At 48.7% G+C, this 25990-nt stretch overlaps 2 protein-coding genes and 1 long non-coding RNA gene across 5 annotated transcripts; 1 reads left to right on the forward strand and 2 right to left on the reverse strand.

Moving 5' to 3' along the window:
- Positions 1–2453: 2453 nt before the first annotated feature.
- Positions 2454–17149, reverse strand: LOC129197053 (IgGFc-binding protein-like). Of its 2 annotated transcripts, XM_054805037.1 has the most exons (14): positions 17055–17149; positions 15787–15863; positions 13701–14948; positions 12771–13087; positions 11771–12101; positions 10770–11365; positions 9283–9847; positions 7866–8458; positions 6927–7500; positions 6149–6348; positions 5115–5495; positions 4625–4911; positions 4427–4459; positions 2454–3021 (listed from the first exon to the last, which is right to left on the reverse strand). In XM_054805037.1, exons 2-13 carry the CDS (start codon positions 15851–15853, stop codon positions 4453–4455), a joined length of 5166 nt encoding a protein of 1721 aa, XP_054661012.1. In that variant the 5' UTR covers positions 15854–15863; positions 17055–17149; the 3' UTR covers positions 2454–3021; positions 4427–4452. The 2 variants fall into 2 exon arrangements, with proteins under 2 accessions (XP_054661012.1, XP_054661011.1); XM_054805036.1 differs by lacking the exon at positions 4427–4459.
- On the forward strand, positions 3050–21229 carry LOC129197056 (uncharacterized). Its single transcript, XR_008574252.1, has 4 exons — positions 3050–3147; positions 15752–15872; positions 17180–17274; positions 21098–21229. It is a non-coding gene; the product is annotated as an uncharacterized LOC129197056 (long non-coding RNA).
- On the reverse strand, positions 20836–25399 carry LOC129197055 (alpha-tectorin-like). Of its 2 annotated transcripts, none has more exons than XM_054805040.1 (8): positions 25237–25399; positions 24541–24585; positions 24392–24427; positions 23907–24037; positions 23150–23431; positions 22095–22232; positions 21124–21314; positions 20836–21009 (listed from the first exon to the last, which is right to left on the reverse strand). In XM_054805040.1, exons 2-8 carry the CDS (start codon positions 24575–24577, stop codon positions 21006–21008), a joined length of 819 nt encoding a protein of 272 aa, XP_054661015.1. In that variant the 5' UTR covers positions 24578–24585; positions 25237–25399; the 3' UTR covers positions 20836–21005. The 2 variants fall into 2 exon arrangements, with proteins under 2 accessions (XP_054661015.1, XP_054661014.1); XM_054805039.1 differs by having other exon boundaries at positions 24541–24604; positions 25237–25355.
- Positions 25400–25990: the final 591 nt, after the last annotated feature.

The raw sequence follows: 25990 nt of genomic DNA on the forward strand, positions 1-25990 counted from the left end.
CCTTTTTTTGTGCTTTAATTGTAATTTTTTGGCTTTAATTGCCTTTTTTGGGCTTTAATTGCCTTTTTTGGGCTTTAATTGTCTTTTTTGGGCTTTAATTGGTTTTTTTTGCTTTAATTGCCTTTTTTTTTGCTTTAATTGCCTTTTTTTGGCTGTAATTGCCTTTTTTTTACTTTAATTGCCTTTTTTTGGCTATAATTGCCTTTTTTGGGCTTTAATTGCCTTTTTTGGCTATAATTGCCTTTTTTTTGCTTAATTGTCTTTTTTTGGCTTTAATTGCCTTTTTTTGGCTATAATTGCCTTTTTTTGCTTTAATTGCCTTTTTTTTGCTTAAATTGCCTTTTTTTGGCTTTAATTGCCTTTTTTTGGCTATAATTGCCTTTTTTTGCTTTAATTGCCTTTTTTTTGCATTAATTGCCCTTTTTTGCTTTAATTGCTTTCGTTTTTTGCTTTAATTGCTTTTGGTTTTTTTGCTTTAATTGCTTTTGTTTTTTGCTTTAATCGCTTTCGGTTTTGGCTTTAATTGCTGTTGGGTTTTTCCTTTATTTGCTTTGGGTTTTGGCTTGAATTTCTTTGGGGTTTTGCTTTAATTGCTCTGAGATTTCCTTTAATTGCTCTGAGATTTCCTTTAATTGCTCTGGGATTTGCTAGAATTCCCTTGGGATAATTCAGAAATAATTTTATTTTTTTTTCCCCGTCTTCCCTTTGGGATCTGGCAGAAATGCTTCGAGATAATTTCGAAGTATCTCGGTGGGTTTTCTAATTAATTCGAGAGAGCATAAATACTCCGAGGGCTTTCTAATCGCTTTGCGATTCGTTCTAATTAATTGCACGGGGGAATTTTGTTGTCGTCGTTATTAATCGTCACGGGATAGTCCCTGGCTCGCTCCGGTCGCGTGGGATTGCACAAACAGCGGAATTCTTGTGGGTTTCTTGTTTTCCAGTGAAATACTCCAGAAATCGAGCAGCTGCCGATGGAAGGAAAGTTATTTGGGGGTGGGGGTGGGGAATTAAAGTGACCTCGCATGGATTTTTTGGGGAAAAAAGGATTTTTTTCTTATCTTTTCTTTTTTTTTTTTTTTTTTAACATTTCAAAGTGGGGATATTGAAATATTATATTAAATAAAGCTCCCGGAGAGAGGGACAGCGGATGCACACCACCTTTCTGGCTTCGACGAGCCCAAGAATTTACTTTTTGAGCGGTCAATTCTCTTTTTTTTCCCCCCCAAATTGTTCGTTATTCTTTATTTGATTGCAATTTCTTGGCCCGTTGCTGTCTCACCATGGGAAGACACCTTGGGTGGGTTGTTTCACCATGGGAAGACACCTTGGGTGGGTTGTTTCCTCATGGGAGACATGTTGGGTGGGTTGTTTGACCATGGGAAGACACGTTGGGTTGTTACACCACGGGAAGACACGTTGGGTGGGTTGTTCGACCAGAGAAGGCATGTTGGGTGGGTTGTTTGACCATGGGAGACATGTTGGGTGGGTTGTTTGACCATGGGAGACACCTTGGGTTGTTTCAGCATGGGAAGACGTGTTGGGGTGTTTCACCATGGGAGATGTGTTGAGGTGTTTCACCAATGGAGACATGTTGGGTGGGTTGTTTCACCATGGGGAGACACTTTGGGTGGGTTGTTTCACCATGGGAAGACACCTTGGGTTGTTTCACCATGGGAAGACACCTTGGGTGGGTTGTTTCCCCATGGGAGGACATCTTGGGTAGGTTGTTTGACTGGAGGAGACATATCGGGTGGGTTGTTTGACCATGGGAAGACATCTTGGGTGGGTTGTTTGACCGGAGGAGACATATTGGGTGGGTTGTTTGACCATGGGAAGACATCTTGGGTGGGTTGTTTGACTGTAGGAAACATATTGGGTGGGTTGTTACACCATGGGAAGACACATTGGGTGGGTTGTTTGACTGGAGGAAATATATTGGGTGAGTTGTTTGACCATGGGAAGACACCTTGGGTGGGTTGTTTGACTGTAGGAGACATGTTGGGTGGGTTGTTTGACCATGGGAAAACACCTTGGGTGGGTTGTTTGACTGGAGGAGACATGTTGGGTGAGTTGTTTGACCATGGGAAGACACCTTGGGTGGGTTGTTTGACTGGAGGAGACATGTTGGGTGAGTTGTTTGACCATGGGAAGACACCTTGGGTGGGTTGCTACCCCATGGGAGACACATTGGGGTGTTTCACCAATGGAGAATGTTGGGTGGGTTGTTACACCATGGGAAGACACATTGGGTGGGTTGTTTGACTGGGGAAGACACGTTGGGTTGTTTCCCCGTGGCAAATACATGGATATTTTCACCGTAGGAAACCACACTGAGGTGTTTCCCTACGGATAAAATATTGGGGTGTTTCCCCACCAGTAGTGGAAAAAGAGAAGACAATTCCTCTTCCCCCCCCCCCCAAAACCCCACAAACCCCCAAGAAAAAACCTTCGTAAAGGCTTTTATTGATTTATCCAACAGCAGGCAGCATTAGACTAAAAACAGTCAATGGGAATTGTGCATTTCTGGGGGAAAATGGCCGGGATTTGGGTCTGTTGATCTTAATTTTACATTTATTTTGGCTTGAGGTGTTTCTCTCGCTTTCGTTCAGGCCACTCCAGTGCAGATGGGTCATCTTGGCTTTGGGCTTTATCTGAAGTAGATCAGGTCTTTAAAACACCCTTTTTTTTCTCACCGATTTGAGGCCAGATCAAGCATTTGCCCTTTTTTTTTTTTTAATTTTTTTGCAGATATTTGAGGCCGCGCGACCCGCTGCTCTAGACGTCCGTCGTAGCTCAGTGCTGGTTTTCCTTCTGCGCTTGCAGAAACTCAACCCGAGATGCCGGTTTGGTGCCTCTAGAGGCGTGAAAACCTCTGCAGGAGTATTTACAAGAAGTGCGTGAACTGGTGGGCGTGTGCACGCGGAAACTGTCCTCTCGCGTCCGTCCTTGCGTGGTTCCACCTACTGCATAGGGTAGACGGGAGCTTCCACTTCCATCCGCACGAGGTTGGAGGCGCGGCTGAAAGAAATGAAACGCGGGCAGCCGTCAGGGTCCCCCTTCGAAGAGGAACCAACCGCTCTTCCTCACCTTCATCATCGCATCCTCGCGGGGAGGCGGAAAGTTGGATCTTCCCCTTCCCGAAAGGTGAGTTTTGCTCAATGTAACCATGGTTTTATGGTCCCCGTGCATGGGATTGCGCTCAAAAAAATTTCCAAGCCTGGCCGTTGCCTTACGATGTTGTTGGCTTCATCTTCCGCGTCGCGGATGTTGCCAAAAAAAAAAAATTTGCACTTCCTTCCCCACCCACCGCCCCGTCGTTGCAACCTCGTCCGATCTCCCTCGGGACCATCCTCGTAGCCAGCAGCAAAGGGGAAGCAAGGCTGAAACGATTGTGTTAGGGCACGTTGGGGGCGTTAGATGTTGGTGCGGAGGGGCCGTGCGAGACACGCAGAGTGGCGGGAACTGCCGGGGAAGGCGGTGGAGTGAGGGCAGGCCGGTGGGTGCACAAGGGCGAGGTGTGCGGGCGAGCAAGCAGAAGGTGGAGATGGGATGACCCTTGGTGGGATCTTCATTGCCCAGCGGCGGTGGCTTTGGGGTTGCTCTATGTTCGGTAAAATGGCTCTATATTGGGCAAAACAGCTCTATATTGGGCAAAATAGCTCTATATTGGGCAAGAACACCCATTATTTGGCAAAAACCGCTATATATTCAGCAAGAGCGCCCTACATTCAAGAAGATCGCTCTGTATTTGCAAGACGGCCCTATATTCGGCTAGATCGCCCTGTATTCGGCAAGATTGCTCCGTATTGGGTAAGATCACCCTGTCTTTGGGAAAATTGCCCCGTATTTTGGCAAAGTTGCCCCGTATTCGGCAAAGTTGCCCTATATTTGGCAAAATCGCTCTGTATTTGGCAAAATTGCTCTGTATTCTGCAAGAAGGCCCTTTGTTCAGCACGATCATTCTATATTGGGCAAAATCAGCCTATATTCAGCGAGACCATTTGCTGTTCAGTGAAATCGCTCTATATTCAGCAAAATCGCTGAATTTGCCTCTTTCCTCTCTGCTTCTCACGGGGACAAACCCGAGCAGCAGAGCGAAGCAGAAAACATCCCGCGAGACACCGCAAAACTATTTCGCAGCTTGAATCTCGGCTCAATTTTTCTTTCTACAACGAAAAATTTCCTAGGCATCATGATTTTGGTCAATTTTGTACAGGATGTCCTACATCGAAGCTAAGGCATTGGGTGTCTACTCTTGATAAGCGTATCTCTAAGGCTGGTCCATGCCAAGGCACCAGAAACCCCTAATTATTCCAGTAATTAATTAGGGAGGGTTGAACAAACTAAGCCTCATCCAATCACGGGGCTGCAGGAGCATTTATAGCGTGAGATGTGGCAGCCAAGGAGGAGAAGAGTCACTTACCAGAATAATTTCCTTGGTTTTGTGTGTCAGTCGCTGTGGATGAAACCAAAGAAGATGGAGAAGTCCTTCCCGGATGCCGCCTAGCCCAACCCGTTGGTGCCCCATGGAGGTTTTTCCCTACCCTCTTGCTTTCCCAGGCTTAAAAAAATATCAACCCATGGTTTTGGGGGCGCGGGGGTGTCTTTTGGGGTCACTCACCATCCCGAAAAATCCCTGGCTTTCCAGGCATCAACGACCTCTGCGATGCTCCTCACAACCCGGCCATCGGGCAGCTTCAGGTCATCGCTGGGGTCACCATTGAAGTTGCCGCAGGGAGCGCAGAGTCGGTTGACCAAGGTGGCCCCTACGGTCACCGTCACCTCCCCTTTGGGGCTGAAGAGCACATCCATCCCCGACGTATGGGAGACGGTGACGTTCTCCGCCACCGTGCTCAAGGAGATGGCTTTGGACACCACAGCTGGAAGGTGGGTGAAAAGACCATTCACCTACAGCAAGACAAACCACCGCAAACGGGTTAAAAAATCCCAGGCTGCCCCTTGAAAGTGGTCCAGCACAAAGATATCATCGGGGTTGAACACCTAAGGGCATCTAGAGGAAGCGGAGAGAAATCCCACACCAATTCCTTGTCTTAATTTAATTCTTCATCTTGCTCGCCTGCAAGGGTTGTCCATGCCCCACCCTGGCTTACCCACACCTCCATGTTGTTATTCACAGTGATAAAAGCTTCTCGGAAGAAGATGAAGACGGCCACGGCCGCCGGGATGCTGTCTTCCCGGCACTCGCTGACCTCCACCACCACCTTGAACCAGTTGGGTGACTGCTCGTTGCAGAGGGCAGCCACTTTGTAGGTGCCGCTGGCGAGGAGCTTTCCTCTGGCCCCGTCAAACGTGGTCAAGAAGGCCCCCGGGGAGACGCGGCACCGACCTTCCAGCTTGACACACCGCTGCACCCCGTCCTGCATGGCGCAGATCTCATCCGGGGGACACCGTATGTCCTCACAGACAAGTCCCCGGGATGGGTGGCAATTGCATTTTGTGGAGCAGTTGTTGGAGACGATGGTCTCACCCGCCTGGAAAGGAAAGGCTCAGAGGTTAATCCACATGGACACCACCTCTAAATTTGGGAGGAACTTCTCACTTTCAAGGGAGGAAGAAATCCCAGAGAGAGAAAGAGAAAACATGAGATGGATTTGGTGGAGTTTGTGCAACTCAACAAAGTAATGGTCCTTTTCCCCGTGGTCCAGCGGAGCAAAATACGCGTTTTAGGTTGCTACTAATTGCATTATTTCGGACACGTGGCCTTAAAACAAAGTGGCAACCCACCTCATTGAAGATTGAGTTCCCAAACCAGTTGCGTTGACTAAGTGGGACAATCGACCTCATCAGAGATGAAATCCTCAAATCCATTGCATCATCTAGATGGGACAACCCACCTCACTGAAGACTGAGACCCCAAGTTAGTGGCGTCTACTCAATGGGACAACCCAACTCATCAAAGATTGAGGCCACAAAGCAGTTGCATCATCAAGTTGGGATAACCCACCTCATTGAAGATTGAGTCTCCAAACCAGCTGCGTCCACGAGATGGAACAACCTAACCTCATCAAAGATTGAATCCCCAAACCAGTTGCATCATCCAGATGGGACAACTCACCCCACAATCCTTCCTCAACTTGATTTCCACCAAAAACACCAACGCCAAAACCTTGATGGCCAACCTCACCTTGAAATACCGTCCCCGATGCATGCAACCACACCGCTCCAGGGACACACAGGCTTCTCCATCGAAGAGGTATCCATCATCGCACTGGCAGCCCTCGAAGCACGTCCAGCTGCACGGGGCCGGCACGGAGAGGCTGGCGCAGGTGAAGTCACATGTACGGGTGCAGAGCTCGTAGTGGCTGTGGGGTGGGCAGGAGAGGGCTGGAAAATAAGGGAGAAATACCATTATTGTGTCCCCCCCCCAAAAAAATCACGACCATTTTTCCTGGACTCAGTGGGGCATCCCCATGGCTAACCAACGGTCTTGGACATCTCTGATGGCTCCAAAAGATGTTAAAACGACTGGATCCAGTTTTTCACGTCCAAATTAAAGCATTTGCATATCACTAATGTCCTCGAGGCAAAGTAGAGGGACGCCTGTTTTGAACTCATCGGACACAAATATTGATGTTTTGGAGGTGGTGAGCTGAAATTTTCTTCTTCCAGAGTGTTTGTGGTGGGAAATAGGTGATTGAAGCCCCAAAATGAGGGTTTTTTTGTGGTTTAAAAATAATTTCAGGGCTATTTGATAGATAGTTGGGGGAGTTAAGCAAAAGGCAACCTGGCGTGATATTACACCGGTCATTCGTCTTGGTCCAGACAGCGAAGGCGCGTTTGCCTCGAAAACAGGAGAAAAAAGCCCTGATTGCAAAACGGGGAGGGTTTTGCTGGGGAAAAATGTGACTTTGGAGGAAAACGGGAGTTGAAGGGGCTCCATGGAGATATTCTGGAACACTTACGGCAAAAAGTGGTCGTTCTCCACCCGGCGATCTCAGCGCCGGCGGCTTGGCAAGCAGCGGCATAGGCTTGGAGGCTGTGGCACAGGACATCACGGGCACCGTCGGCAGCACAGACGTCGTGGAGGCAGTGGTTGAAATACTCCACTGGGCTCACCCGTGGGTGACACAGCCCGAAAGGTCCCGCCGGGTCCCTAATGAGCCCGCAGGAATCGCTGGTGACGTAGGAAGCCGTGTCGGCAGCATCGCACATGGGGCAGACCTTGCCGTTGCAGCCATCCGTGCATGCTCTGTCCTCCATCGGCATCTTCCAGGAGGTGACAAATTCCTCGGTGCTTTGTGCCAGGGACCCGCCAGGCAGCTGGAAGTCGTCACTGGGGTCCCCGTTGTAGTTACCACCCAGTCCACACACGCGACCCCGGTAGGCGTCGGGGATGGTGACGAGGAGGTAGGTGGCCACGTTGTAGAGGAGCCGGAGACCGGCGGTGGTCTGGAGAACGATGTTGTTCCCTTCCTGGACGATCCGTAGCTTCTTGTTCTCCGTCACCAGCGGTAGCGTGTAGCGCTCCCCATCCACCTGGGACGTGCGTGTAGGATGGGGAGGGGGTTTGCACGCACGTGTGCACCAGGGGATTTTGCACACACGTGCGCACCGAGGGACAGGGACATCCCAACTTCTGGATCATGGGGTTTTGCACGCACGCACCAAGGGATTTTGCATGCAGACATGCAACAAAAGAATTTGCACACACGCGTGCACCGAGGGGCGGGGACATCTCGACTTAGCAGTGGGGGGATTTTGCACGCACCAGGAGATTTTGCACGCCTGCGTGCACCGAGGTATTTTGCATGCATGCGCGCGCCAAGGGATTTTGCATGCACACGTGCACCACAGATTTTGCACGCCCACGTGCACCAAGGCGGGGGACCCTCCTGACTTACCATCACCTCCCACTTCCGTCCCCTCTCCATGCTGACCGTGTAGCCGTGGATGGAGATGATCACCCTCTTCATCAGGGCCACGTTGCCCCGACCGCCCACGTCGTGCTCCAGCAGCACCGAGAAGTTCGTCAGCCGCGGTTCCGGCTTGCAGAGCCGCGCCAGGATGTAGGTGCAAGAACCCAGGAGGTCGAAGGCTCGCCCGTCGAACGTCACATAGTGTGGGTCGCCTGACACCACCAGCCGCCCGTAGCCGGCGGGGTAGCACCCCAACACCCCATCCTCTACTCGACACTCTTCGTGGGCGCTACAGAAGACCTCCTCGCACTCCACCACCCCGTTGGCTTTACAACGGCATCTCTCCCGGCACGAGGTGTAGAAATCCTCACCCTTCTTGTAGTAGCGGTCCCGGTGCTCACAGCCACACTCGCCTGCCGGCACGCACTCGTCGCCGCTGAGGACGAAGCCTTCGTCGCAGAAGCAGCCTTCGACGCACAGCACCGATGCGCAGTCCTCGGGGACAGTGCGGTGCCGACACGTAGCTGGGCAGCTGCTCCCGCAGAGCTCGTAGTGTGAATGACGGGGACAGGAGGGACCTGCGAGAAGCAGAGGAGAAAAACATGAAATCCCGCTTGGATTTGCAGCCGGAAGCATCACGGTGAATATTTCCATCATTGCACCGTGGCTTGGGGGCCAAATGCAACAAATCTTGGGTGGTGGAACACCAATATAGCGTTGGAGGGCAACAGGGATTTATTTTGCATTTCCCTTCCTTACATAAAGGAGGAATGCAGAGGGAAATATGGATTTATTTTGCTCTGTTGCATGAAGGAGGAACAAATTTGGCTTCTGGAATGAATTGGAGGGAATTTTCCCGCATCCGTATTTACATCTAAACTCATCTTTTGGCCTCGGGGCTGTAGAGGGAGAGAATAAAATCATTTTTCTGGAAGGAATGGTTGGAAAGGGGGGAGATAAATCCTATTCTTTCATCAGCCCAAAGCCTAGGGTGAAGATCCAAGCAAATCTTGAGTGGTCGACCACCAGTATCGCTCTGGAGAGCGATGGGGACTGATTTTGCGTTCCCCTTCTTTGCATCAAGGAAGAATCTGTCGGGCGACGGGGATTTATTTTGCACTGTTGCATGAAGGAAGGGATGAGTTTTGCTTTGGAAACGAGTTGGAGGGAATTTCCCCACATCCATATTTGCATTTCAACTCATTGTTTGGCCTCAGGACCGTGGAAGGAGAGGATGAAGTAATTGTGTTGCAAGGAGATGTTGGAAACAGGGTAAATAAACCCAATTTTGGAGGCGTTTTCTGTTTCCGTTGGCTCTAAGCAAAGCCAGGAGTGGGAGGTTGGGCTCAAACCCTTATTTTTATGGGTGGTGGTGGGGGAATCCCCTTCTGACCACGCTCACCGCAGAAGGACGGCGTCCTCCACTGCTCCACGCCGACGCCGTGGCTCTGGCACTCCGTCACGTAGGCGGCGATGGCTTTGCACAAGGTGTCCCGGTGGCCTTTGTAGTGGCAGGCGTCAAAGGCGCAATCCTCGAGGAAGGGCGCGGGGTTGATGACATCATGACAAGCCCGGAAGGGCCCCCCAGTTCTGGAGATCACCCCGCAGTAGTCGTCACCGCGGTAGGGTTTTTTCTGCTCCTCGTTGCACACCGGGCAGTCCCCCACACAACCGGCCGAGCAACCGGGGACGTCTCCCACCTTCCAGCTGTCGGCCAGTTGGATTTCATCTGCCGCCTGTTTGCCGTCGCGGGTGATGAAGTCATCGTCGGCGTCACCGTTGGCGTTGCCGCAGAGGCCGCAGACGGCGCCGGCGTAGGCGTCGGGGAGGATGACGCGGGCATAGCTGTACCAGTCGAAGCTCACCCGCAAGCCGAAGGCGGTGCGGGCAAAGCCGTGGACGCCGCTGTGGTAGAGCTCGAATTGACCTTTCTGGGTGAACGGGAGCTCCACGAAGGCGCCGTTGACCTGCGGAAGGTGGTGTGGAGGGTCGGTGGTGGCACCGGGTGACGAATGGCTCACGCAAAACCCTCGAGATCTGGGTGTTTTTGCAAAAAAAAAAAAGGGGGGGGGGGGAGAGGGGGATTTTCGGCGCAAACGCAACTCGGTTGAGATTCAAGCGGGTTTTGTGAAATTTCTGGGCAAATTCAAATGTGTTAAATTTAGGGTGGTTTTGGTAAAGGCTTTGCATGAGGAGAGTTTCCAGAAACCAACCAACCAACCAACCAAAAAAATGCAAATTGCTTGAGATTCGGGTGTTTCTGCAAAAAATAAACCCCTTTCACCTGAGGAGGATTTCCAGGTATAGGGTTCTATATTAAGTGGAAATTATTATTGTTGAGAGAGAAAAATAAAGGAAAAGGTGTAGCTAACCCTTTTGTGCAACGCTTTGGCTAAAACAAGGTGGGAGTTGACATTTTCCCAAATTGATTGAGTCAGTTTGCAGCTGTCGGGGAGAAAGGAAATATAAACTCAGAAAACCTCATGGGAGAAGAAAAAAAAAGAAAGAAGGCAGGCAGATACGTCAAGCAAAGTGGATGCTTTTGAACGTGGGAGTATTTTTGCACTTATTCATGGATATTTTTCACTTGCTTAGTTTACCGGAGTGAAAATGGGCCGTTTCCAGCACAACATAAACAAGTTGTAGGGTTTTTTTCTGGTTTTTTCTGTGTTTTTTTTTTAAATATGAACTTCTTTAAGTGTTTTAAAATATGATGTTTAAATCTGAACTAGCTGCTCAGGGCTCCCTCTGGAGACGGCAGACAGAAATTGATGCTTCCACAGAGGCGTGCATGAGGAAAAAAAAAAAAAAAAAGGAGGATTTTGGGATAAAACATAGCAAATAAGCAGTTTAGACGCAGGTTGCACGAGGTCCTTGGCGGACACCTACCTTGACCTTGCGCGGATGCTCCTGGCTCATGCTGATGACGTTGCCGTAGATCTCCAACGTGACGGTTTTGGTGAAGGACACGGCTTTGCTGCCTCGGTTGTTGTTCTCCACCTTGACGGTGAAGGGGACCAGTTTGGGGTCCTGGGTGCAGAGGGCTGCGAACTGGTAGATGCAAGTCCCTTGGAAGTCATATCTCAACCCGTCGAAGGTGGTGTAATGAGGATCTCCGGTCCCGATGCAGGTAAAATACTTGTTCGCCTGGCAGCTGGGGACGCCGTTGACCATGACGCATTTCTCATGGGCTTTGCAACCAGCCTTCTTGCAAGCCACCTTGCCCCCCACCTCGCATCGGCATCGGCTCTGGCAGCTCCCGTCCTCCCAAAATTCCTCCCGGATCTTGTAGGAGCGACCGTTGTGGAAACACCTGCAGGTCTCCACTGGGACGCATGAGTCGTTGTGGAGGACGAAGCCCTCGTTGCACTGGCAGCTCGCCACGCATGGCTTGCTGCAGGACGTGGGGGCTTTGGGGTCGGCGCAGGTGGCAGGGCACGATGTCCCACAGGCCTCGAAGTGGCTGTTTTTGGGGCATCTCTGAGCTGTGGGGATGATATTTGAGGAGAAGATCTCAAAAAAAAGGGTAACACAAGGGATGAGCTAAGCACTTTCCTTAGAGGGACATCGGGCTCCTACGTTCACTCAGTTGATGCCTACAAGTGATTCAGAGTCCATGAGACACCTCGTGGGGATGGCCCTCAAGAAAAACCCTACATAATTCTGTGTGTTATGGACATCTGAAGTCAGATAAGGTGCATTTTGGGGTGATTTGGCATGAAAAGACCAATACAATCCTTCCCCGATGCCGGAGATGTTGGTTAAGCTGACGCCTACAAGCATCAACTTGGTGGGCTGGGCAGCAACTCTCAGGCACCTGCGGCCAGATCCCCGTGTGGATTCCCTTCTTTCTCTCCCAAAATTCTTGAGGACCACCCATCTGAGCTTACCACAGCCTGCCGTGTCCTGCAGAGTCTCCTGGTCTCCACAATCATCCTGGCAGGAAGGATCTCGCCAGCTCTCGACCCAATCCTCCACACCGGCAGCCTGAGTGCCATCAGAAAGTGTCATCTCGTCCTCCATGTCCTCGTTGAAGTTGCCGCAGAGTCCACAGGTGGCCCCGAAATAGCTGCTGGGCACTGCCACCATTATGGCCCAGTCTTCATCGTAGGTCACCTGCAGCCCAAAGTCCGTTTGCAGGATGGTCCGACCCTCGTTTTGGGAGATCTGGATCTTCCCGGCTTCCAAGGTGGCTGGTAGGCTGGTGGGTTTGTTGTTGACCTTGAGGGAAAGGAGAAGACGATGGATTAAATCTCACCAGAGAGTTGCTTTGCTAAGAGTTCACAACCCCAAAAAAGCAGATAGATACAATCAGAAAGACAAATGTCTTTCAAGAAGAAGCAATTATCGGCATAAACGATAAATTTTGTCCCACGTCCTGTAGATATGCGATAGGCTTTAGCGGGAAAAGATCAAAAACCCAAATGCGTCACAGGAGAACCATCTCCTCCAACTTCCAAGCTTAAAATCTCATTTATGTTAAGATCACTCAACTGTACGGCTGGGAGAAACCTCATCTAACCTTGTAAACTAGACCTACAGCTCATCTAGACTCCCTTTTGGTGGATCTCCATGGTTAGTGGACCCCATGGATAAACCATAAAAAGCCAGCCTCATGGCAGAGTTGCATCCTTAAAATCGCCTTTCTCTCAATGCTAACCAAAAAACGAGCGTGGTTTAATTGGAGGCACCTCTGAAGACATCTCGAGTCGGGTACGAAACACCCTCTCCTTTGCCGCGTCTTGATTTGTAACGCAAAATTTCCCAATACTCCGTGTTTTTGCTGGTTCTCCTCATTTTTTAATTTCAACCTCACAACGCTTTATCCTCTTCCACCTGGTTTTGTCCAGAATAATGCTGCCACAGCCTGAAAAAAAAAAATCAACCCACCTGGATTTTGCCTCCCTCTCCTCTCTGGATGGAGATGTTGTAGGCGTATGCATAGACGTTGGTCAACCACTCCTTAAAATTGCCGTCGCTCTTCTTCTCCTCTACGACGAAAGGCACCAAGGTGGGATCGTTGCCGCAATATTTGGCAATGGTGTAGGTGCAGCCGCCCCGGATGTCCACAGTCATCCCATCGAAGGTGTGGTACTGCAGGGACTGCGACCCCATGCAGGTTCCCATGTAGTCGTGCACGCACACGGCCTCCCCCTTCTCCATCTTGCACGTCTCCTTCGCCCGGCATTTCACGAGGCGGCAGGGATCTGGAAGAAATGGCACACAATTATATTTGTGGGGATGACTTTGCTGCCAGATGTGGCCTCGGGGACGGTGCGAGTGTCACCGTCACCGTAGACAGTCAACCAGCACCTCCAGATCTCTAAAATATTAAAGCAGGGATTTATCCCAGCTAGGTTTAGCCTTAAGCTTAGACTTGACCATCTGGATTAACTCACTTGAAGGCTCCTTTCATTGACTGCTTAATTATAGATGATTTACTTATAGGTTAATTACAGATGACACATTTCTAGAAGCAATAACCTCTCCTAAAATGGGCCAAAGCCATGTTGGATTAATTACCCCCTTTCAGACCTAAAAAATTAATTAATTAGCTGGTAGCCTATCCTTGTGCTACAAGAGAAAAGCTGGGTTTGGGCTCAAACCAGCTAATTTTAGGTACTTCTCTAGAAGCGAGCTCAGCGTTTATCAGCTTTGGGGATGGAAAGGGGATATTAGAGACACCCGGCTCGGAGGAATAAATTTCGACGCCTAAAAATGTGGGGTTTTGCCTTGCATTGCACCCACGCTTTCGAGAGGGGGGCAGGAGGGAAGGGAAAAGGGGGTGAACGGAACTGGAGGTGGCCACGGGGCACTCACCGCTGTCGCAAACGGCCGCCGACCCGTAGGCTTTTTGCTCCCGGATCCCTACGCTGAGCAACCCGAAGGGAGACGTCTTGTGTTCCACCGTATGGACGGCGAATTGATTGCCCAAACTCTGCCCGGCCCAGGAATAATCGGTGCCCGGGACGGGCTTCCACGCGATATTTCTCAACGGTACTTTGTTGAGCGTCATTCCAGACGTCTCCGAGGTCTTGGCTATCAGCAGGGCATAATTCTCGTAACCGTCCAGGGCGAAGATGTTATAGGAGTGGCAGTAGCTGGAGATATCTGGGATGGTCATAAAAAACGGGTCGTAAGAGATGGCATCTTTATTACCGCCGTCGGCAAAAAAAATGACCTGGATTCCAGCGTTGGCAGAGAGGTACAAGGTGTTTAAGGCTTGGAGTCCATAGAACGTTGACCGGCTCGGTCGTAGCTCCCGAACGGTCTTGGTCACCCCGTGTTGAGACTCCACGCGCGTTGGCTGGGAGGTGGAGACGTAGATGATATCAGACTGAGTCTCGAAAGGCAACGGCGGCACGATGAAGGTGGTGCCCCAGCTGGAAACGGGCTGGAGCTGCTCCACCAGATGGTCGCAGTTGGCAAACCTGGCCAAGCAAGTGTGGCCAGTGAAGACGGCCACGGGTTTCTGCGCCACGATCCTTGTGCCGGACATATCAGATGGGCTTTGGAGTTGGGCTGCTTGGAAAGGCTCCAGTCTGATGGGGAGCACCGAGCCTCGGGGGTAAGACCGGCCTTGGTAGGTCACTGTGGCTTTGAGGTGCACGTCAACCATGGTGGGCTCATCCCAGGCGGCCACCACGAACTCGCCATAGCGGTCGGTGCCGACGTTGGGTGTCACAATGTGGTACTCCGTGCCCCAAGTGTGCATGGGGTATACCACGGCTGAATCAATCGAGGTGGGTTTCTCGTTGATCATCACCAAGGAGATGGCGTTGTTGGCCCTCACCACCACGGTGTTATCGAAGGTTTTACTTCCCACCATCTCTGCTTGGGGTGGGATCTTCACCAGGATGGTTTGACCTGTGGTTGCCTGCACCGTCATCCTCAAGCCTGGCTTCTTCATGGAGATGGTTACGGATGTGAAGGGTGAATAACCTGTGATAAGCAGCTTGAAGTCGCTGTTGAGGGTCTGCTGCAAACCGTTTTGCATGAAGCCCACCACGAAATCTTCCCCCAGGTGACGCGAAGCTGACGCAGCGACATTGAACAAGTAAAAAAAACCTAGAAAAGCCCAAGGAAGAGGAGAACCTGCCATCAGTGCCTTCATCATCCGTAAGGTCAGATTTGGCAACCCGAGCTGGAGATCAAGACTCAAGTTGGGCTAGAGGTGGCACCTGATTTAATCCTGGTGGCCAATGAATAGCGATTTGGTGGGATGTTATTTAATAACAGCTTGAATTAACATTGATTTGATGGACTTTTGATGTAATGGACTTTTGATTTGACAAATTTTTGACTTAATGGACTTTTGATTTGACAAATTTTTGATTTGACGGACTTTTGATTTGATGGGTTATCAAGTTGGAGAAACAAGGTCTGTCGATTTGAACAAATATTGACGAAATTGCTTTGAAGGACTGTCGATCGAGAGGATTATCAATTAGAAGAAAGAGCAATTAATTCCCTGGGCAAAAGATGAGGTTTTTGGGTGGGTTTTGTGCCGGATGGAGGAATTCAAAGGGAAAAATTGGTCTTTTTAAGGCGTCTCCTTTCACCTCCAAAAGGCCGCGGGGAGGTGGAAACGTGGACAGCCACGCTCAGAGATGATGCTGAAGGACCACGGCTGGCGTTGGGTTGCAACCAGGGGGAAAATTGCCCTATTTTTGACTATTCCCCCCCAAAACGTGTCTTGGGCGGGGTCTTTGCTCCTTGGTTTCCCCTCTACGTGTCACGGGGGGGGTTGGAATTTTCTCTCTCCTCAATCATTGCATGGGATGGGGGTGTGAAATGTGGCCTCTTGGACTGGAAAAAAATCTTATTTTGAGATTTATATTTTTTTTGGGGGGGTGGGGTGGATTTTACAGGTTATAATGCATTTCTACAAAATGTTTGAACTCACCCCAAAACACAACGGTCCAGACCCGCAGCGGAACATCACCTTTTCCCCGACACGGGCAGCCATCCATGGCGCTTTGGCTGCAGAAGGTAAGAAAACAATCAAATTCTCTGATTTTTTTTTTAAAAAATTGCACCTGTGTTTGCCTGTGGCCCAAAATTCTGAAGTTTCTTGCGCTTGCACGTCTCAAAATTCCACATTTTATTGCACTCGGACTCACAGGCATCCCCAAAAATGTGTGGTTTTGCCCTTGCGCTCATTCACAAAATAAGTGTTTTATTGCATTTGCCCCAAAAATCTGGTTTTTTGCACTCACACACGCCCCCAAAATCTGTTTTTTTTCACAAAAGTCTTGTTTTTCACACCCACACATGCCCCCAGAATCTGTTTTTTTCCACAAGAGTCTGGTTTTTTGCACTCACACACACTCCCAAAATCTTCAGTTGTTTTTTTTTTTTTCCCCACAAAAATCTGGTTTTTTGCACTCACACATGCCCCCCAAATCTATTTTTTTCACTCATATTCATCCCAAAAGTCGCTATTTTATTGCATTTACACCTACCCCCAAAATCTATATTTTATTGCACTTGCACCCGACCCCAAAATACGCTTTTTTGGGGCATTTACACGTGCCCTCCCCCCATCCAGGCCCCCCATCCCATCACTTCAGATCTCCATGGAAACAGACCCGGGACGAGGCATTTGGGTCCCCTCAAATTTGTACAAAATTCAAACTCTCCTCCGAGCAGATTCACTTCCCCCCCCCCTTTTTCCTCTTTTTTCTCTTTCTTTTCCCCTTTTCCCCACCTTTTTCCATTTTTCCCCTTCCTCCCTTTTTTCCCTTTCCTCTTTTTCCATTTTCTCTCTTTTCCTTTTTCCCCCTTTCCCTCTTTTTTCCATTTCCCCATTTTTTCTTTTTTTCCCTATTTCCCTTGTTCATTTTGCCCCATTTCTCCCTTTTCCTCCTTTTTTTTCCCCAATTCCCCTCCTTTCTCTCCTTCCCCCCTTTTTCCTTTTTCCCTTCTTTCCCTTTTCCCCCTTTCCTCTCCTTTTTCCCTTTTCCTCTCCTTTTCCCCCTTTTCTCTCCTTTTTTCCCCTTTTCTCCTCCTTTTCCCCCCAAAAATTCCCTCAGAAATGGTCAAATTCAGCTGCTACCGAGAACAAACCCAGAGCTGGGGGAATATTTGAGGAATTTCCAAATCTACTTCCACACTTTTGGCTTTTTTCTGAAAAAAAAAATTATATTTAATTCTCTATATATTTCACCTTACCTGTCTCTGGTTTTTATCCGACCCCAAAAAGCTCTGTTTTGTCCTCAAATCCTTGATGCAAATGCCGAGAGCGACCCCGGGGCAACCGGTTCCTGCTCCTCCTTTTATTATATTTTTTTTTGCAGAAAGATGGGAAAAAAAAAAAAAAAAGACAAACACAGACGACCCCACGGGACCGACCCACCCAGTGCTTTGACATCATTTTTGGCGCGAAAAAAAGGTGAAAATGGGGAGGAAAATATTGTTTTGATTAAAGCCAGGCCAGGGGTTGATGAAAAATGGTTTAAAAATCTGAATTATTAAATAGGGATTTATATTTTTTTTTCGTCGGTGAGGTTGTAATTAGCCCAAAATTACAAGCGGGGGGTGAGGGGGACAAGATGGGTGGGGACTTTTTTTTTTTTTTTTTTTTTTTTGCCAGAAATGGGGTGATTTGGCGGGGAGGGGGGAAGGAAAAAAAGGAGGAGGGAGGGTTTTTTCCGAAAAAAATCCCTTTTGGGGGATGACGAATAGGGCCAAAGCGGAGGGGGAGGGTGTGACGTTGTGCATTGCGTGTGTGTTGTGTTGTGTAAAAGCGTGTTGTGGGTGCAACGTTTTGGGGTTGTTTGTGCCAAGTTGTGTGTCGTGTGTGTGTTGTGTTGTGTCAGAGTGTGTTGTGGGTGTGTTTTTGGGGGTGTTTGTGCCAAATTGTGTGTTGTTGGTGTGTTGTGTTGTGTCAGAGTGTGTTGTGGGGGTGTTTTTGGGGGTGTTTGTGCCAAATTGTGTGTTGTTGGTGTGTTGTGTTGTGTCAGAGTGTGTTGTGGGGGTGTTTTTGGGGGTGTTTGTGCCAAGTTGTGTGTTGTGGGTGTGTTGTGTTGTGTCAAAGCGTGTCGTGGGGGTGTTTTTGGGGGTGTTTGTGCCAAGTTGTGTGTTGTTGGTGTGTTCTGTTGTGTCACAGCGTGTTGTGGGTGCAACGTTTTGGAGGGTGTTTGTGCCAAATTGTGTGTTGTGTGTGTGTTGTGTTGTCTCAGAGAATGTTGTGGGTGTGTTTTTGGGGGTGTTTGTGCCAAGCTGTGTGTTGTGTGTGTGTTGTGTCAGAGTGTGTTGTGGATACGTTTTGGGTGTGTTTGTGGCAAGTTGTGTGTGTTGTGTTGTGTCAAAGCGTGTCGTGGGGGTGTTTTGGGGGGTGTTTGTGCCAAGTTGTGTGTTGTGTGTGTGTTGTGTTGTGTCCGAGTGTGTTGTGGGAGTGTTTTTGGGGGTGTTTGTGCCAAGTTGTGTCGTGTGTGTGTTGTGTTGTGTCAAAGGGTGTTGTGGGAGTGTTTTTGGGGGTGTTTGTGCCAAGTTGTGTGTCGTGTGTGTGTTGTGTTGTGTCCGAGTGTGTTGTGGGTGTGTTTTTGGGGCTGTTCGTGCCAAGTTGTGTGTGTTGTCTCAGAGCATGTTGTGGGTGTGTTTTTGGGGCTGTTTGTGCCGAGTTGTGTGTTGTGTGTGTGTTGTGTCAGAGTGTGTTGTGGATACATTTTGGGGGTGTTTGTGCCAAGTTGTGTTGTGTGTGTTGTGTTGTGTCACATCGGAGTGTGTTGTGGGTGCAACGTTTTGGGTGTGTTTGTGCCAAGTTGTGTGTGTTGTGTTGTGTCAAAGAGTGTTCTGGGTGCAATGTTTTGGGGTTGTTTGTGCCAAGTTGTGTGTTGTGGGTGTGTTGTGTTGTGTCCAAGTGTGTTGTGGGTGTGTTTTTGGGGCTGTTCGTGCTGAGTTGTGTGTTGGGTGTGTGGTGTGTTGTGTCAGAGCGTGTTGTGGGGGTGTTTTTGGGGCTGTTTGTGCCAAGTTGTGTGTTGTGTGTGTGTTGTATCATGTCCGAAAGTGTTGTGGGTGTGGTTTTGGGGGTGTTTGTGCCGAGTTGTGTGTGTTGTGTTGTGTCAGAGTGTGTTGTGGGGGTGTTTTTGGGGGTGTTTGTGCCACGTTGCGCGTTGAGTGTTGTTGCACGCAAGTGTTGTGTTGCACCTACGTGTTGTGTCGTGCACATTGTATGCACACCTAGAGTGTGTCGAGTGGTGTGTTGCACGTGCATTGTGTGTAACATGTTGTGTGTTCCATGCCTTGGGTGCACACTTAGAGTGTGTTGAGTGTGGTGTTGGGTGTTGTGTTGCACTTGCGTTGCGTGGTGTCCAAATGTGTATTGTGCCCATTTGTGCACACCTAGTGTGCGTTGAGCGTTGTGTTGCACACGCGTGGTGTGCAAATGTCGCACACCTAGCGTGTGTCGAGTGTTGTGTCGCACGTGTGTGTTGTACACGTGGTGTGTGTTGTGCACATGTGTCGCACACCTAGCATGTGTTGGCTGTTGGTTTGTTGCACACACGTGTGGTGTTGCACACACGTGTGTTGTGCGCAGGTGCGCGCGCCTAGTGGGCATTGTTGTGTTACATACACGTGTGGTGTTGCACGTGTGTCTTGCGTGGAGCGCAAATGTGTGTTGTGCGCAGTAGCGTGGACCGTGTCGTGTGCACGCGTGTTGTGCTGTGCATGCCAGCGCGTTGTGCGCACGCTCTGCACGCGTGTCGTTTGCGTGTCGTGTGCTGTGCACGCCAGTGTGCTGTGTGTTACGTGTTGCACGGTGCATGTTTGTGCTCATTTCCACGTGCAAAACCACTTTTTCTTTAGGGGAAAAAAATCTTTTTTAGGGGAAAAAATGCCTCTTTAGGGAAAAAAAACGCCTCGTTAGGGAAAAATGCTTTTTTTAGGGAAAAAATCCTAATTTGTGGGGTTTTAGGTGGTTTTTCCCGTAAAATTTGTATTTTTCCCCTAAATTGGTGACTTGGGCTCTTGGCACAACCCTGACCTCATGCCCCTGCAGGAAAATGCCCGTAAATGGGGAAAAAAAAATCAGGGATTATTAAAAAGAAAAGAGCCCCAGGGGATTTGGAAATATTTTTTTGACATTTTCTGCAAAAGAGGGAGTGAAAAAAAAAATCATAAATGCATGACATAAAGCACAAGAAATTGTTAATTCATGCTCAGATTGCAAAAAAGAATCATAGATTTGTGTTCATAGAAGGCAAAAATTGATAAATTTATGCACACAGAGGGCAAAAATTATAAATTTTGTGCACATAGAAGGGAAAAATCATAAATTTGTGCTCATGGAGGGCAAAATTTGATACAGTTATGCACACAGAGGGCAAAATTTATAAATTTTCCACATAGAAGGAAAAAAAAATCATAAATCTGTGCATGCTGAAGGCAAAACTTCATAAATTTGTACATACAAAGAAAAATCATAAATTCACACATGGGGCAAAAAAAAAAAAATCATAAATATATGCACAGAGAGTGAAAACCAGAATAAATTCATCTGCGGAGGGCAACAAATCCTAAATTTGTGCACACAGACATGAAAAAAAGGATAAATTCACGCAGAGGGGTGCAAAAAAATCATAAATTTGTGCCCATAGAGTGCAAAAAATCACCAATTCATGAAGAGGCGGGTGAAAAAATGAATAAATTTATGCCCACAGAGGGTAAAATTCATAAATGCGTGTATGGTGTACCAAAAAAAAAAAAATCATAAATTTATGGACATAGAGGGCAATAAATCATAAATTTGGGTATATAGACACACACAAAAATATATTTGTGGATGCAGAAGGCAAAAAAAAAGGTAAATTCATGCACGTAGAGTGAAAAAAAATGTAAATTAATGCACAAAGAGGCAAAAAATTTGATGAATTCATGGAAATCTAGACCAAACCTACCTACAAGCCCATGGAGACACGTGAGAAATGAAGAAGACGCCGGAGCCGCGATGTCTCGGCTGCAATTTTATTGCTCTGGTAGAGGTTGATGCATCTCGTCGTATGACCTCATCCTACACGTGTGATGAGGGGACAATGGGGACAACGGGGACAATGAGGACAATGGGGACAATGGGGACAATGGGGACAATGGGGATGGTCCCTCTTCTCCATCCGCCTTGGTTTATCTGCGAGAAGAAACCAAGAACTCAAGAGGAGGAAACGTTTTTCCGAACAATTCTCAATTCTCCCCCCCTTTTTTTTTTTTTTAATTAGGTTTCCACCTCAAAAATCGAACTTACAACCAGCAGTCGTTTCTGTTGGCGACCTTGGGTACCTCGGTGGGGACCCCTGTCACCTTAAAATCATCCACCTGGAAGACCCAACGGCCCGGGACGTTGACATTGGAGGTCTTGGTGATGTTGATGATGGCTTCGGTCTCGGAACCGGGGATGTTGTAGAAGTGGGTGTCATCTCCGCTGTTGAAGCCAGCCTGGAAATGAGGCCAAAATGGAGGATTCAGAGGGTTAACCCCACCCAAGGGATTAATGGCATGGGACAACCTCCTACTGGTGGTGGTGGTGTCGCCAGAAAAATGTTATGGGCCAGCCTCCAATCTTTGGTGAACCTGGTGGTGTCCCTCAAAAAGGTTATGGGCCAACCTCCTACCTTGGACGTTGTTCTCACCAAAAACTGTTGTGAGATAACCTCCTACCTTGGACAATATTGTCACCAAAAAATGTTGTGGGCCAACCTCCTACCTATGGTGAACCTGATGTCATCCCAAAAAACATTACAGGCTGACCTCCTACCTTCAGCAAACCTGCCATTGTCCTCCCAAAAATGTCACGGGCCAATCTCCAACCTTCATCATCATTGTCCCCAGAAGATGGGATGAGACAACCTTCTACCATGAGCAAATCTGGTGTTTTCCCCCAAAAACATTGTGGGCCACCATCCTACCTTTGGCATTGTTGTCCCCCCCAAAACGGTACAAGCCACCCTGCAGCCTTGGATGAACCTGGTGTTGTCCCCAAAAAAACCATTATGGGCCAAACTATCTTTGGAATTGTCTTCTACAAAAAAAAAAAAAAAAATTATGGGCCAAAGTCCTACCTTCAGCATTGTTTTCTCCAAAAATATTGTGGGACAAAGTTCTACCTTTGGCAAACCTGGTGTTGTCCCAAAAAACCTCATTACTGGTCAACGTCCTCTCCCATTCCTCAACTCCCTTCGTCCCGTTTCCCTCTGCTCATCCTTCAGCCCTACGTACGTGGGCTGGGGTGCCTCCAAGACCTGTTTCGGGGTCACCATCGCTTGCCACTCCCGTAGTCCACTGGATATCCCAATAATTGAGGATGATGAAGGACGTCTTGGTGTTGGTGGTCAGAACGGCTTGGAAGGTGTTGCCCTGCGAAAAGGAAGGAGGAGGTGACACCATCAGTGGTGGGATGAGCAGGTACGAATGGGATTTAGCCCTGAGGGTTGCACACAGGTGTAAACTCCTTGCCTGTAGCTGCGCAAGGAAGCCATCTTGGTCAGGCATGGCCCATCCAGGTTGTTTTTTTGGTGTCTACCTTCAGACAAGTACTTTTGGTGCTCTACCACAGCCTCTTTGCACGAGGTGGCCAGAAGAACAGTGTAGTGGGAAAATTGGCTTTCAACACAGCAAATTAATTGGGGAGTAAAGATTTGGGTGCGACACCTGCATGTCAGCACCTAGGGATGGTCGAGGAGCTCCATGGGGTTTTGCATACCCATCCAGGGCTGGCAGGTAGGACGGAGGGACCAGAAGATACACACTCACCTCAAATATCATGAAGGCAAATGAATGGGTGGCAAAGAGCAATGGATGGGTCATAAAGGTCAACGAATGGCTCGTGAAGGCCAGGAACGGAACGTGAAGGCCAAGGAGGAGGTCGCAAAGGCCATCAAATAGATTGTAAGGCCAACAAACGGGTCGTGAGACCAACAAAGAAGTTGCGAAGGCCAACGAGTGGGTCACGAAGGCCAATGAGTGGGTTGCGAAGGCCAGCGAGAGGAATGTGAGGCCAACGAATGGGTCATAAGGATGATGAGTGGGTCATGAGCACCAACGAGTGGGTTGTAAGGCCAACACCTGGGCTGGGAAGACCAAGAAATTGAGCACCTGCAGGTTTTGGCTTGTCTCGGTCCTCAAATCGATGATGGGTTTGAGGCCGCGATTCGGTTTTGCTCTCCAAAACACATTTGCCTGTGGCCACGCGCTCGGTCTCTTCACCGAGTCAGGGTGGGAGAAATTAATTTCCATGTGCATGACCTCATCTGGCCTTCAAGTCACGACCTTACCTTATTGGTGGTGGAGCCGTAGTAGGCCACGTGGTCCCAGGTGGCCACAAAACCCCATGTGGCGGTGAAGGGGATCTCGGGAAAGTACTGGTTGATGTTCTTGGTGATGCGTTCCAGCAGCGCCGGGTCAGTGATCTCTCGGTAGAAGATGTCCCCTCCCAGAACGTTGTTCACATCTCCCCAGTACGGGGCCACGAAGGGGCGTCCGTCGGCCAGGGGGAAGGGTTCGGGGGTGTACTGGTGTACCCGGGTGCCAAAGGAAATCACACCGTTGTTGTTCACCTGCAAAAGACACCGGGTCAACCCCTGATGTGACGGCAACCTGTGTTGGAAGCCCTACCACGGGGTCAACACCTTGACTTGGTACCCTGGAGATGGATGTGGGATGCAGATGTGGTCTTACCACTGACTTCTGCATCTCTACCACCATGTTGGAGGTGTTTAGGTTACTATTGCATCTACAGCTCTATCAAAACGAGGGTGGTGGGACCCTAAACTTGACCACGGACCTCCCAACCACTGCTCCAGAAGGGTGTAGGTCTCCTCCCAAGACCCACCAGCCATAGGAAGATGTTTTGATGCGCCAGAAAAAAAATCATATTAAGGCAACCAGGTCAGTCCCATGGTTGGGTGGCTTTTCTTGGGAGGGGGCAAGAGACAAAAGGGACTGAAAAAGGGAGAAAAAAACCCAAAAAAGGGGGGGAAATTGGAAAATGGAGAGACACGCAAGGAATTCGTGGAATTTTGGCTCACGTACGTAAAGAGTTTGGTGCTTTTTGCCGTAGAAGGTGAAGGGCACGGTGATGGGGAGCTGCTGTGACGTCCCATCATCAAGTTTAGGGTTCTTATGGTCATGCTGGTCCAAACCGTAGGGGTAGAGTAAGGATGCTGCAAGAAGACAAAAGTTGAGGTATTGGGGGACCACCCAACCCCCCAAATCTCGTGCATTTTGGGGTGAAGCCCGCCGGATTCGTGATTCCTGATTTTAAATGGAGCCTCTTTGCCTTGGGTTACCTAAAAATGGGGTTGACTTCTCATCGGTGTCCAACAGTTTGGGGTGAAACCGGGGAGAGATGAACCGGCCCGTGAGAATCGCACGTAGATTTGAGGGCAAACAGTGTGAAAATCGAACATCCCATTTCCGTATACCCCCGGCGTCGCCGCTCCCTTCCCGCTTCCCAAATTAAAGCGGAAACGATCTCATTTTTGGGTGGAAATCCCGTCTATTCACGCAAGACCCACCTTTTTCTCGCTCTGGTTGGACGTTCATCACAGCTCCTGGAGAAGAGATGGGAGGAAATATTAACCCTGGGAGCAACCACCGCCCGGGATTTTTCCCATCTAGCAGCATCCTCCAAAATGTGTTTTCTTTCTTTTTTTTTTTAACCTACCTAACATCAGGAACAAGAAAGCGAAAGAAAACTTCATCCCAGCTCCTGCAAAATTGTAAAAATTCTGTAAAAAATAATAATCATTAAAAAAAACCCCCCACCCAACCCTGACAAACTGATGAAACAACCCGACGATGCTCTGGAGGTGAAAGATTTCTCATTAAAATACCAACCGGGTCCTTTTCACAATATTTTTATCCCAAGGTGCGATGGGAATGAATTCATTTTGCTTTTTTATTGGTTTTTTTTTTAAAAAAAAAGCATTTGCTAATCAGGAAAATTTTTATTTTCATCACTGACCGAAAGCTGAGAGAAAAAAAAAAAAAAATCAGATTTCCCCGAGGGTTTTTTTAACCCTTTACTCATCCTATTTTGCTCCAGAACCCAGGGGGTCCTGCTCCCCAGAGCAAAGCTAGGCATAAATTAGAGGAATTTTGGCAAAAAAAAAAAAAAAAAAAGGTGTTTTCTTGGCTGGAAAAAGGGAAACTGAGGCAGGATGGAGGATGCACGATGTGAGGAGGATGATTTGATGAGCAAACTCCAAAATCCAGAGCGGCACAATCGTCTTTTGCACCCAACCGGGTGCTTTTTTGGGGAGAATTTCGCCACGATTCACGTGATTTTTTTTAAGCCGTTCGCAGCGAATTCACGCAATTTAAGCCATTTAAAGAGAGAGAAATAAATAAAAAGTCTTACCTCGCGTCCGTCTTTCTCGGGGAAAGGCAAGAAGAGGAGAAAAGAGGCACCGAAACGAGCTCAGCCACCAAGAAAATGAGTTTTCGGTCGCATCCTGCTCCTTCTTTTAACACGCAGCTCCCCCCTCCACGACGAAAAAAAAAAAATCACTAAAAAAAAAAAAATTATAAGCACAACAGAATCTGCCAACTTTCTGCCCGTCAAGGCGACGCGGAGCCGTAATCCCTCGGCGTCTCCGAAAAGGCAAATGTCAGGACACGGGAGATATTTGGCATTTCTCCACGATTTTTTAATATCCTAGATAAAGGTTTTTGGCAAGGAGAGGCGGCAGATGCGGGGTGGGCGTGGAGTTCTCAGGAATTCTCGTACGGGATTTATTTATTTTCTTCTTCTTAATCTCAGGGGAAAAAAATTAAAAAAAATATTTTTTTCTAATTAATTTCAAGAAAAAAAAAGAAAAACCCCACGTTTTTGCCCATCACCACTCTAAGTGAGGTAGCGAACAAGGGGTCGCCGGGTAAACCGTGATGCGAGCGCGTCGTTTCCAGCAGTTTGATGAAATTTTGGGGGGGACCCCAGAGGTGGTGGGGGGAGGAGGAGGAGGAAAAGCCTCGGAAGGGTTTTGGGGTGCAGCTGGGGACGCTGTGCGTGGGGTGAGATTTATTCGGCCGGAGGTGTTTGCAAGAGGAAAGAAAGATGAAACGATGGTGGCAGGGATGGTTGTGGGTCCTGCACCCATCGCAACGTCATCCGT

The sequence above is a fragment of the Grus americana genome, chromosome 27, assembly GCF_028858705.1.
Source record: "Grus americana isolate bGruAme1 chromosome 27, bGruAme1.mat, whole genome shotgun sequence".
Taxonomy (NCBI): domain Eukaryota; kingdom Metazoa; phylum Chordata; class Aves; order Gruiformes; family Gruidae; genus Grus; species Grus americana.